Raw genomic sequence first — 13,172 nt, 5'->3', positions numbered from 1 at the left:
GTGGTAACCCAGAGCCATGTGAGCAATCTCCTCTGTGGTTGTTGCAGTATCTCTGAGAGCTCTTTCCCTTTGCAATAGCACACCTGTTAAAATCCCCTGGATATTGGCCGGAGGGGATGGGGCCGATGACAGGCTGGGAGATTAGAAAGGTCTCCGAAAGGTTGGGACTGTAATGAGCGTGTCTGGGGCACATTGCCAGGGCCAGCACATTCACCCACTGTTAATATGGGCTGCCCTGGCCACAAAAGATGTTTTACAGGTGGAATTTGAAGGGAAGAAGCTTCATAACACGGTCACAAAAAGTATCCTGTTCTCTTACCAGCTGCAACTGCCTCACCTCTGGGTGAACCTGGAAGCAGCAGTTCTGGGCCTGACTGGGCTCCTTAAAAATACTGAGAACAAAGCTGCTCTGGCAAGCTGTGTATTTACTAACTTCAGTCCAGCCTGGGGTATTCCCACACTGGTGCAGCCCTCCCTCCTTGGACATACCTTGTTCTCCATCTCTCTCAGAGGGTTTCCCCAGCTACTGAGTGCTGGGACCTTTTGTTCTCCAGCTTTGGGCTTGGCTTTGCTTGTCCAGTTTAGTGCTCTTCCTTGAAAGCAGCGTCAGCTGTGAAATCCTAAATTTGGGCAAAGCCCACCACCCACCCTGGTTTGGAGATGGGCAGGATGGGAAGGGTCAGACACACCCCCAGGTACCGGGGGATGCCAAACACACACAGAGGTGTCGGTGTTGTTCCTGTGTGGCTGAGCTTGCCGGGAGGGCCCTGTTGTGTTGGTGTCACTCTCGGTGTGAGTGGTGACACTCCTGACACATCTCTCCCCCCAGCTGGGAGCCAACAGTGGGGTTCACATCATCATCTTCGACGAGATCGACGCCATCTGCAAGCAGAGGGGCAGCATGGCCGGCAGCACCGGCGTGCACGACACCGTGGTGAACCAGCTGCTGTCCAAGATCGACGGCGTGGAGCAGCTCAACAACATCCTGGTCATCGGTAGGACGGTCCTCCCTCTGCCTGGGGGCTGCTGGAACACTGCTGGGGTTCTCCTCCTTGCAGCTGAGTTACTGCTGCTGGTGGTGGGCCTGGCTGGGCTGATCCAAAGGGAGTGGCTGCTGTTGGAGCAGCAGGTTTGGAGGGAGGTGGTGCTGTGACATCAGATCGCTGCTTTCAGCAATTCCTCCTGTAGCTTTTCATAAGGAGTGTTCATAGTCTAAGAAAACCTACAAGGATTGATGTACATTGGTGTCTTGGCCTGTGAAGGAGTGGGGGGCTGCTCCAGCTGTGCTGGCTGGTTGTCCTGCTGCAGGAGCCCTGGATAATCCCAAGGACAGGGAGATGCAGCCACCAGCATGGGTTTGAGCCCTGACTCTCCCTCAGGGCATGACTTCCCCAACACTCAATGGGTGTCTTCTGTCTGTTTTCTTGAGGCTCTTTGAGGTACCTCCATAGCTCTGTGGGCTGTACCAGGGGCTGGAGACCCACTTAATTAAGCTCAGATAACACTTGTTTTGTTTTTAACTTTGAATTTAGGAATGACCAACAGACCTGACCTGATTGATGAGGCTCTGCTGAGGCCAGGGAGGCTGGAGGTGAAGATGGAGATCGGTAAGGACACTGCAGATCCAATTCCTGAACTCCATGTACCTACAGTAGGTACAAATTGCAAATACACATCATAATGGGAACAGCTGACCAGGATGGCTCAGGTGCTGAACCTCATGCAGCTCCTTCCAGAATATTTTGGACCATTTTGGATTTTCCTACTGGTAAAGCTGATCTCAGTCTCTGTCCAGCAGAACGGGCAGGTCTGGGTAGGCAGGACCCTGAATCTCTGGCATGAATGAAAGGAGACAAATCATGGCACCAGATCATTCCTGGGTGGAAGTTGTGGAGCTGTTGAACTGGCAGAGCAGGCAGGAAAAGTGTGTGAGCAGATCTGGGCTTGAGGAATTGCAGAGCATTTCATCTGCATGAAGTGACAGTGGTGACTTCCACTGCAGGAACTGCAGACTTTATCCAGCACTTGCTGTGGCTTCTGGAATCAGCAGGTCTGGATTTCCAGCAGAACTCAAAGTGAGCCAAGAGCTCTGTTTGCCATTTCATCTGGTGACTGAAAAAGAGCTGTCTGACCTTTGTAACTGTACACATCTGCCTCAGGCTGTGCAGATTAAATTAGGGAATGTCTGATAATGTAGGCTTTGTTAAGAAATTAAGCCCAGATCATCTTAGATTCATGAAAACAAGCCACTGACTTTGCATTTGAGATCAGAGTGTGATCACTGAAGGTCGTAGTGAAGTCTAAAGAGGGCCTGGCCTTGGGGGCTCAGTGCTGAGGTGACAGTTCAGTGCAGAAGGTTTGAGTAGAGAACAGCCTGGGACTGATGAAAAGCTCAGTGATCCTGTTTTGCAGTGAAAACCTCAAATTGGTCAAAATCTGTGTTTAAGTTAGAGATTGAAAATGCAGTTTCAGATGTGGAGTTTGGAATAGCTCCTAAAGCATTTCCCCCAGTCCTGCACAGATGTCACAATATCCTATCTGTGTTCTGAGCTGGGCATTGGTGGTGTAGAAACACTCAAACTGTAGCAAGTGAAAAACCAGAACAGGCAAAGTCATGACTATTAATGTGTTTTGTTTCTTTTCAATTGCAGAAAATTAGTTGAAAATGTCCATATAACCCTAAAAACCCTATGGTGTCATGCCAGAGTGGCAGGTGAAATTGGAACTGTCAGTCTCATACTTACAAACAAGTAAATGCCCAACAGTTATTAGGGAATGCAGGTGAGATGGGTTGTACTGCAGGTGCAGGACCTGCATCTTTGGTTGACAAAAGTGAATTAAATTCAATAAACTGCAGGGACTGAGCCAGGCATCGCTGGAATAAATGATCAGGTGACAAGGACTGAACAGTGCTGGGGACTGTGCATGTTTTAAAATGTCTTTCTACATCCCCTCAGCACAAACTAATCAGTGCAAATATCAGGTCCTTGGAGCAAAGGCTGGGAAGGAAGAATGGAAGGTGAGCTGAGAAGAGTGGGGCTTTGCCAGGGTGATGTGCCAGACTGACTGGTTATGATTTCATTTAAGAAAAGGTTTTTCTGTATCTTCCGTTATCTGTGTTTCAGAAAGGATTTGCTAAGTGGCTAAGTGGGGAATGATCACTTCATTTGAAGAAAAGGAACATTTTATAAGAACAATATGGACCAGGTGAAGAGGGAAATCAAGGCCCTGGATTTTAGGAGAGCAGACTTTCAGTTGATTCAGTAATTAGTGGATGGGACCCCCTGGGAAAGGACACTCAGGGATAAAGGAACAGAGCAGACTTTACAAGAGCCTGTAGTGACAGGAAAGGAGCAGTGACTTGTAATGGACAGAGGGCAGGGTTAGATGGGATATTGGGAAGGAATTCCTTCCCTGTGAGGGTGGGGAGGCCCTGGCATAGGGTGCCCAGAGAAGCTGTGGCTGCCCCTGGATCCCTGGAAGTGTCCAAGGCCAGGTTGGACGGGGCTTGGAGCAACCTGGGCTGGTGGAAGGTGTCCCTGCCCATGGCAGGGGTGGCACTGGATGGGCTTTAATGTCCCTCCCAACCCAAACCATTCCATGGTAATTGCAAGGTGGGAGCAGGATTAAGGGATGCCAAGGGAGTGGGCACATTGTGTGAGGTGTGGAAGTGTGAGAGCAATAACTTGGAGGAGCCCTGAGGAAAGAGAGTAACCCTCGTGTGTTTTCCCCCTGCTTTGGTGTCACACTGGTCAGGTGTGTGGTTGAAGGTTCTCCAAGGAAAAGCATGATCAGATATTGTACCTGAGTGTGGATTGCTCATGGTGAGAAGGGGCCTCTGGAGGGACACTGAGGAGAGGGGCAGGGTTGTTTGCAGTGCTGTGCTGAGGTTTGGTGTGTGCTCTGTTACAATGTCAGGTTTGCCAGACGAGAAGGGCCGGTTCCAGATCCTCCACATCCACACGGTGAGGATGAGGGAGCACCAGCTGCTGGCTGAGGATGTGGACATTGCAGAGCTGGCAGTGGAGACCAAGAACTTCAGTGGTGCTGAGCTGGAAGGTTTGGTTCGAGCTGCTCAGTCCACTGCCATGAACAGACACATCAAGGTCAGTCCTGTCATCTCTCTCTGGGGCAAAAAAAAGGGAAAATAGTTATGTTTGGAATCTTGAATGTTGAGTAAAATCAGCTCTTGATCAGTAAAAATCTGCTCAGCCTTGAATGTGAGGAAAGCAAATCACACCTTGATTGAAGTGAGTGAGAAATCATTTGGTGGTTAAACATTTATATCTCCTGGGAGTGCCCTTTCTACAGGAAAAAGGACTCTTTTTGCTAATTATTCTTGTATAACCATAGCACTTAAGAAGTTATTAGTTGTTTCCTATAGCAAAAACCCACAAGTGGGTAATGACATCTCAGTGTGCCTTAGGAGATGAAATTCATGTGGACACCACCTTTTCCCTGTGCTTTTCTGTGGTTCAGAATTACCTCTTCCCTCTCCTGCCCCTGAGGGGCTCTTGCACAGCTCAGAGGGGTGGAAGAGGGTGGTTTGTAAGGGTGTTCTGGTAAAAACCCACAGTCTTGAGCTCAGTGTATGACTTGGACCCAGGAGGGGAGGTGGAAATCAGAACAGTTGTAGGGAGGGATCTGCTGGAGCCTGTGCAGCTCAGTGTGTTCACAAATAACACGTAGAGAGGGGGGTGAGGGAGGGTACAAACTCAGGGCTGGTTTGTGGGCATGAAGACAAAGGTCAGCTCTGGAGATCTAGGAGAGGTAAACAGAGCAAAAGTGGGGCTGTGATTATGTCAGAGATAAAATCCCTGGTGTTCCTGGATCCGTGCAGTCCTGGGGCACCCACCTGGAGGAGGTTGTGGTGGAACCAGAGTATGGGATGGCAACAGGAGGGTCAGAGATACAGAAGGGTTTTCACTGGGAAAATGATTAAACTAGGATTTGTTAGCCTGAAATAAAAGTGTGGTGAAGGGTTATGGGAAGTGTGTGAAGTCACAGGTGTGCTGGGATCAGGGAATGGGAAGGAGTGTTTGCTGTTCCTGAGGCAGGAGCTCAGAACAGCAAAGCAGTTGTGCCTTTTGGGAAGTGTTTCAGCTGGGGAAGGAATTCCTTGCTCCAGGGGTGCTGAAATCCTGCTCAAATCCAGAGGGGTTTGTACAAAGCCTTTTGTTGCAAGTAAGTGCTCGCAGTGATGATCATCCCAGTGTCCACTGAGGTGTGTAACATTCCCAGCTCCCTCTCTCCTCAAGGAACATTTCCCAGCCTTCCCAATTCCTTCTGACTGTGGGGGGTCAGTGTATCCTTGGCTGGGAGGGAGCTGAGGGCCATGAGGTGTCAGGTTCTGTGAATCCAGATGCAAACCAGTGTTGGGTGGTGTTGAGATGGGAGCTGGTGAGTTGGGGAGGAAGGAGGCTGAGGCACAGCCCCTGCTGCTCTGGGGAAGTTCCTGCAGGGAAAAGCCCTGGACATCAGTCCCACAGCACTGGGCTCTTGTTCAGGAAAAACCTGCTCAGCCTTGAATGTGAGGAAAGCAAATCACACCTTGATTGAAGTGAGAAATCATTTGGTGGTTAGACATTTATATCTCCTGGGAGTGCTCTTTCTACAGGAAAAATTACTCTTTGTGCTAATTATTCTTGTTTAACCATAGCACTTGAAAAGTTATTGTTTCCTGTAGCAAAAAAACACAAACATCCACACTTCCTCATTTTCTTGTGTTCTGTCTAAAAAGAAAAATAATCAGCACCTCTGGACGGATTTTCATCCCTTTGCAGGCAAAACATTTTCCTTGAATAATTAATTTTGCTTGTAGTTGATGTCTTCTCAGTGCTTGAGTTGTGGGTGAGTCTGGGGACTGTTGGTGTTTTGATACATTCCCCGTTGTGCCAGGATGTCATGTGGGAGAGGGGAAGATGGCCTTGTGCAAATCCCTTCCTTTGGGTTGGGTTGTGATTGACATCCCAGTAATATATGGATTTGTATTCCACATGGGAAGCAGCCACACTTTGTTTTGCTTTTCAAACACTTTGACATAGTATTTTTGGATAATATTATTTATTCTGAAGATGTTTTCAGTCAAATGATGCACTAAGGTACTTTATTCTCTCCTACATGTACTGAAAATTTAAAATATACATCATAGGCCTGACCTAGTTTTCAGAAGCACCTGTGAGAAGTGAGAGACAAATGGAAAATGAAGGGGCATTTGATCAGGGTCTTCTGAATCATTTAAACTCTTCTGATTATCTCTCAAAGTGTGAAAAATTAAAACACAGAACTCGTGGAAGGCTGGGGAGATAAGAGCTCCCCTGGTTTTAAGCATACAAACAACTTCAGGAATATGTTAAAAGTGTTTCAAGCCCCTTCACTTCCCTCTGCAAAGCCCCAAAGTGATCAGCTGTACTGAAGATCCCCTGGCTGATACATGTGGCATCCTGTGTTTCTGCTTGGTGGGTGTTTTTGGGAGAAGGGACTCTCAGCCATTCTCTGGTTGAGGGTGTGGGTTTGGCACAGAGGGTTTGGCCAGGCTGGATTCTGTGGCTGCTCTTCAGGGGCTGCATTTGCTGCCCTACAAGACAAGCATTGTGCCATTATTTTTATTATTATTATTCTTTCCTTCCCATGCCCAAGTGTACTGTGTGTTCCTGTGGGTCATCCTGGCCAGAGGGGGTCTGAGACATGTCTTTGAGGGTTAAACTTATTTTAGGCCTTAGGCAAAGGTGGTGGAGGTGGCTCTGCCTTCCAGGAAACCCCTTGAAAGCCCAAATGTTCACTTCCTGAACAATTGGATCATGTAGGGCTGTTACACTCCCAGGGGGAAGCAGAAGGTGTTACAAGATTCAGGGAACTTCCTTTTTTCCAAGGAGTCACATGGAAAAGGTGAGGGGCAGTGGGTACATCCTGGGGAGATTCTGATGGGACACACAAGGAAAGTTTTTCAGAATGAGAACCATCAGCCTTTGGAATGATCTCCCCTGGCAAGTGGTGGATTCTCCAGCATTGGAGACTTTTGAGATTTAGCTGGGCCATCCTGTCTTGACTGTGCTTCTGCCAAGATGATCCTTGAGGCCCTTTTCAACCTGGGATTCTGTGGATGAATCCATGTAATTCCTGAGTGCTGCCCAAAGCCCTTTGCAGTTGTGGCTCCAGTGATTCCCCAGCTGGAATCCCTCCCTTGGTTTTAGGGGAGCATTCCTGCTAATATGCTTAAAGGGAAAACTAAAAGTTTGAGGGCATTCAACCCTGCCCTGACACACAACATTATTACAGGTCCCAGACAAAGCAGAATCAAGGCCAAGGATTGCCATGGGGGGGAAATGATTATCAGTGTCAAATCCTGAAGGATTCTCCAAAGTCTGTTACTGCTCAGCTGGTTGATCATTCCCTACTCATTTAACAGGAGAATGGAGTATCCAGTTGTCTGCACCTAAAACCTTTCCAGGACAATAAGAACACAGTGAAGCAGTGCATGGCCCCTCCTGCTGTGAACCCCCAGTGCCCAGCAGTTCCTTGCTGACACTGTGGGGCTGGATGTGGCTCTGGGAGCTGAGCTTTGCTCCAGCAGGGCTGAGTCTGTGCAGGGAAGGTGAGGAGGGGTCTGTGTGCTCCTGCTGCACCTCAGTGCCTTTGCTTGCCTTGTTAGGCCAGCAATAAAGTGGAAGTGGACATGGAGAAGGCTGAGAGCCTCCGTGTGACCAGGGGAGACTTCTTTGCATCCCTGGAGAACGACATCAAACCGGTGAGTGGGAATGTGTGACTCCTGGGGCAGCCCCCCAGTGCAGCTCGTGGTGGGAGGGAGCAGATTCCTGCTGGGATCACACAGGCAGTGGTGCCCCAGGGCTGACAGTGCCCTGTTTGGAGGGGTGACAGTGGGGAGCCTCTGAGGCTCTGTTTGTGCCTGTTGCTGCTGGAGAGTCATAAAAAATAAAAGAACACATAAAGAACAACTGAGGATTTCTTCTCCTTGCCATATGTACTCTCTCCCCTTTAGGCCTCTTTCAGTTCCTGGGTGACAGCTTTAATATGGGCTGCAGGAAGAGGTTTAACCCTCATTTTTGAGAGTTGTCTTCACACAGTGTGAAGTCAGAACCCACTGGCACCTTGCACTGCCTAGAGTTGGTTGAGGGCATATGAAAAGACGTTTCTAAACGTGCCTGGTCTGCCCCCGTGTTCAACTGGAATGTTGTGAGTCACCAGTGGGTCTGACTGTCTCACTTCAGCATCTTCCAGGGCCTTGGCCCTGCTCATTTTGGTGATGCTTAATTGTTTCATGGGTTTTCTGATGTGATGCAGCACTTTTTGGTAAAAGAAATGTTCCTTCTTTTGTCCAGGCATTTGGAACCAACCAGGAGGACTATGCCAGCTACATCATGAATGGGATCATCAAGTGGGGGGACCCAGTGACGAGGGTGTTGGATGATGGGGAGCTGCTGGTTCAGCAGACCAAGAACAGCGACCGCACTCCCCTGGTCAGCGTGCTCCTGGAAGGTACAGCCAGGGCAAAGCCTTGGGAAAACCCCAGGGGACTCCTGGAAACTGCTCCTGTCACCTGCCCACCTGGCGCTTGTTCCGTCCTGCGCCGGGATGTGTGGGAAGCACATGGGGGCAGAAATGGGATGGGGCTCTTTCAGTTTGCTTGGGTGAAGTTGCTTCAGATGTTAAAACTGGCTCCTCAGCTGGAGGAAATTTAGCTCAGAAGTTGGACTTATCTCAGAGGTCTTTTCCAACCTAGTTGATTCTGTGATTCCGTGTGAAATCTTATGTTTGGAACAAGGGAGAAGAAGTGTACCCAGTTAATAACCAAAATGTACCAGTTAATACCAAAATGTACAAGTTAGTAACCAAAATGTACTAATTAATAACCAAAATGCACCAGTTAATAACCAAAATGCACCAGTTAATAACCAAAATGCACCAGTTAATAACCAAAATGTACCAATTAATGGCCAAAATGTACCAGTTCATAACCTGCTTGTGCCTGTTTTACAGTGGAGGTGTCTCTGGCTGAGTCAGTTGTCTAAATTCTCTTTGAAGTCACTGGAGAGCTCATCAGTGTAATTAACTGAGTTCCAACAGCCACATTCAGGTGTCTCTGTCAGCCAGAGGTGGATTTCCCTTTATCCAGACTGTTAGTGACTATAAAGAGTTTCCAGGTGCTGGAAACTGGTTCCAGTATGTGCGTTACAGCTGTTGGAGTAGAATTTGGTATTTAGCTCTTCCCTCTTTATTTTCCTGAAAGGTGGATGACCACTGTTGCTTAGTGGAACTAATCCTGAGTAGACTCCCTGGATAATTCTGTGTGTTTGTGACCAGCACGTGTCCTGTGTACAATTCCTTCTGGCCCCCCAAATTAATCTGTGTTGGCTGCATGGATTCAGATGTCTTTGGTCTCTGAATTATCCTGGTGGGAGTTCAGGCCAAAACCAAATTGTCTTTGGCACTGTTTCCATGGTGTTCCTGCTGCTGACTTGTTTGCCACAGTACCAGCAGAAATCATGTTTAGAAGGGACATAAACACAGCTCAAGAAGTTTCTCCAAAACACAAACTCACTGATTTTGGTGTAGTGGCCAGTCCTACAAAATATGTAATGTCTTCTTTTGATTTTATGGCAAATCAGTCTGCATGTGCTTAAATAGTTCTATTAATTGCCATCGTCTGGAGGATTGGATTGGATTGGATTGGGTTGGATTGCCCCAGGAGTCTGTGTGTTCCTTCTGCAAGTAGAAGGAAAGGTCATTTCAAGCTGCAGATACCTCTGGACGGGATTAAAAAGTATCATCCACACTGAGCATTGCCAGAGCTGCTTTCTCCCTCATTTATTCATTGCTTGTCCTTTGTCTCAGGTCCCCCCCACAGTGGGAAAACTGCTCTAGCAGCAAAAATAGCTGAAGAATCCAACTTCCCCTTTATCAAGATCTGTTCTCCAGACAAGATGATTGGGTTTTCTGAAACAGCCAAGTGCCAGGCCATGAAGAAGGTAAGTAAGGTCCTGCTCTCTGCCTGATCACAGCCCAATTCTGGGTTCTCTCAGGGAGGGAAAGGTGAATCACCCTTGTGATGGTGTTTTCTGCTCTCTCTGGGTCCAAAATTCGTCCGTATATATTTATTTATAAAATTGAGTGAATCATAGAATTGTAGAATGGTTTGGGTTGAAGGGGACCTTAAAGCCCATCCAGCTCCACCCCCTGCCATGGGCAGGGACACCTTCCATAGCCCAGGTTGCTCCAAGCCCCGTCCAACCTGGCCTTGGACACTTCCAGGGATCCAGGGGCAGCCACAGCTTCTCTGGGCAACCTGTGCCAGGGCCTCCCCACCCCCACAGGGAGGAATTTCTTCCCAATATTCCATCTGAATCTACTCTCCTGCAGCTTAAAGCCATTCCCCCTTGTCCTGTCACTCCAGCCCCTTGTAATAATGTTTTTGTGGCACTGGGTGTCTCAGGGAACGTTTCAGGCTCTGACCCAACTGGGTCTGGTGTGATTGTGGCTGACAGTGGAGCAGAACAGACCTGGGATGAGCAGCTCTGGAGCTCTGTCTGTGAAGGCAGGAACAGCTTGGGGTGCACTTGAAGAGAATAGATCCTGCCTGAATGAGACTGGGAACAGATTTGAGGTGGTAGCCCATAGTTAAACAAGAGCTCTAACAACCTGGGGAGCAGAGGAATGTGAACAAGTTGAACATTTTCATTTACTGAACCAGGCCAGCACTCACTCTTCAGGCTGAGTGACACTGAATGAAGCCTTGAGTGGAATGTAACTCAGATCAGTTCAATGCAGGGCTGTAGAGGTTCTAAGGGAGGGAAGGTGCTTAAGAGGAGCAATGTGCTCATTACTGGGGGCCTGGTTTGTGACTTAGATTCCAAAAGGAGCCTTCTGGATTTCACTGGAGTCAGGGTTTGCTGGAGGCTGGGCTGCAGCACCACTGCTGTCCTTAGTGCTGCCTCCTGCTGCCATCCAGAGCTGGGCAGGACACTGCTGCTCCAGGAAGGGCATGTGGAGCCTCAGTCCATACCCACGTTGGTCCCTTCTCCCTGCAGAGTAACCAACATCCAGCTTGAGGAGAAAAGCTCCATAACTGTGGTACAGTTGTGGGGGACCTGTGTATGTATTATATTGTCAGTGTTGCCCCAGCTCCAAAAAGCAGTAATGGTGCTGGTTTGTCCCTTGCTTACAATGAACCTCAGAGCAGCTGCTTTCTGCACAGGTGGGGACAGAGGAACAGAGTAGCTCTTTCTCTGGGGGGCTGGCAGTGCTTTACTGAATGCAGGCAGAGCTGCTCTCTGGGTACTTACCTGTTTCATTCTCAGTTCATTCCTCTCCATGCTGCTGTGTTCACTGCAGCCACACCAGCAGGTCTGGCCATGGCTGTTGTAGTTCTGTTGCTGAGTTTAACCCTGAGGCACTTTGCTGGTTGCAGATCTTTGATGATGCCTACAAGTCCCAGCTCAGCTGTGTGGTCGTGGATGACATCGAGCGCCTGCTGGGTGAGTCAGGGAGGGAGAGCTGTGCTGGCTGCTGCAGGAACACTGGCACATTTGCCATGTTGAAACACTGCAAACTGGAGATGGTCTGGAACCATTTCCTTTGGGAGCACTGGGCTGGTTTTGATACGGTGAAGTGGCTTAAATGTGCATCTGCTTTGTGGGCATTAAAATGCATTTTTCCTTTCAGATTATGTCCCCATTGGACCTCGGTTCTCCAATCTGGTCTTGCAAGCCCTGCTTGTGCTGCTGAAGAAGGCCCCCCCTCAGGTAAGGCAGAGTGAGATGCCCTGTTCCTGTAGGAACTGGGGCAGGGGAGCTCTGTGTGTGCTGAGAGCTGCTGTGCTGCCAGTGGTACGAGTGCCTTTGTCTCTGAGTCAGTCATGGTAATCCCAGCCTGCTGCTCTTCATTCACTTGGACATTTCTGGGATAACCACAAAGGATTCAACTTGAAATATCTAATTACTGAGGGCTGAATCTTCTGCAGTCAGTCCTAAAAATACTGACTAAGGAAACCCATGTAAGCTTCACCATGTAAAGCTGAAACATTCCAGCTGCTTGTCCTCTGAGGAGCTGTTTGGGCCAAACCAAGCCCTGGCTCAGCCACGTGCTCCCTCCCTATTTATAAATCGATTTCTCTGTGATCTGTGATTGTGGTTGTCAGGGGTTTTATTTGTTCTTGACTTGAAATTATCAGGTGTTAATTACAGTGACTGAGGAAGTGCCTCTCATGCTGATCCTGTTTGCACTTTGTGCCTCGATGAGATTTAAGAACATCCCAAGTGCTGAGGGTTCTGCAGCTCACCCTGAACGAGACAGGCAGGCAGGGCCTCCTCTCTTGTTTGCCATTTCCCTGTTGTTCAAGGGATCTCTGCTCTGTGTGTGAGAGAATCTGCATGAATAAATAACATCGTAACAGGAACACCTTGAAAGTTGGTGTCAGGAAAAAGCAGCGAAACTCAGCCTGGGTGAAGTCAGATTTTTGTCATGTTTAATATCCTGGCACAGCACCTTGTGTGTGAGTGTTGTTTTCATTAGAGAGATTGGTGAAAAGACCTTTCAAATACAGGACTTTGAACTAAATTGTAATGCCACAGGCCCTGAGTTCTCTGTGTGACTGTCAGCCTGGGAGAACAAAGATTTTCCCAGTGAGCTTTCTGGGCCACGTGAAGTCTGTGACATAACAGAATCCAAGTTTTATCACATGGTTGGAACAGAGCAGCTGCCTGTGTGCAACAGCACAGCCATTTCTGATCCCAGAATCTCATGGAATCATTGACCTATTGCTGGGTGTTCCACAGTGCCAGGGCGTGATTGTTCCCATAAATCAGTAGGGAAAATAGGACTTGATTTGGTTCAGTTTTTGAAGGGATTTAAAATGTTAAATTGTCCATTTGACCATGCTGAGTGTGTGTTGCTGCTGGGCTGCTCTTTGGTTGGCACCTGGGGCTCCCAGGAGCAGGACACGGGGCTGGAGCTCACAGATACTTGCCAAGTTTGTGCATGTTGCAGAGATTTGTTCTCAGCAGGGTTTGAAGTGCCCTGGGGGCTGGGAGACTCTGCCTTGACAGCCAATATTATGGTGACTTAAGCCATAAATTGTTGGAGGGTAGAGAGTGAGTTTGCTGAGGAAATGTCACTGTTTGATTGATCATGTGGGGGGTTTGGGTTTTTTTTTTCTA

At 48.4% G+C, this 13,172-nt stretch overlaps 1 protein-coding gene across 2 annotated transcripts in view; it reads left to right on the top strand.

Annotated features, from left to right (window-relative positions):
• The window catches only part of NSF (N-ethylmaleimide sensitive factor, vesicle fusing ATPase), a 72,423-nt gene that overhangs the window by 43,623 nt on the left and 15,628 nt on the right, over positions 1–13,172 (top strand). For both annotated transcript variants that reach the window (XM_027701686.1, XM_027701687.1), the window contains exons 10-17: positions 830–995; positions 1,533–1,607; positions 3,919–4,106; positions 7,652–7,747; positions 8,340–8,496; positions 9,853–9,986; positions 11,426–11,492; positions 11,680–11,759. In XM_027701686.1, coding sequence (XP_027557487.1) covers positions 830–995; positions 1,533–1,607; positions 3,919–4,106; positions 7,652–7,747; positions 8,340–8,496; positions 9,853–9,986; positions 11,426–11,492; positions 11,680–11,759 — 963 coding nt within the window. The remainder of the gene's footprint in view (positions 1–829; positions 996–1,532; positions 1,608–3,918; positions 4,107–7,651; positions 7,748–8,339; positions 8,497–9,852; positions 9,987–11,425; positions 11,493–11,679; positions 11,760–13,172) is intronic.

This window comes from Neopelma chrysocephalum, unplaced genomic scaffold (genome assembly GCF_003984885.1).
Source record: "Neopelma chrysocephalum unplaced genomic scaffold, ASM398488v2 Primary Assembly neopelma1_165, whole genome shotgun sequence".
NCBI classification, from domain to species: domain Eukaryota; kingdom Metazoa; phylum Chordata; class Aves; order Passeriformes; family Pipridae; genus Neopelma; species Neopelma chrysocephalum.
The sequence above is the reverse complement of the archived record's forward strand: the minus strand, read 5'-3'. Positions and strand labels throughout refer to the sequence as shown.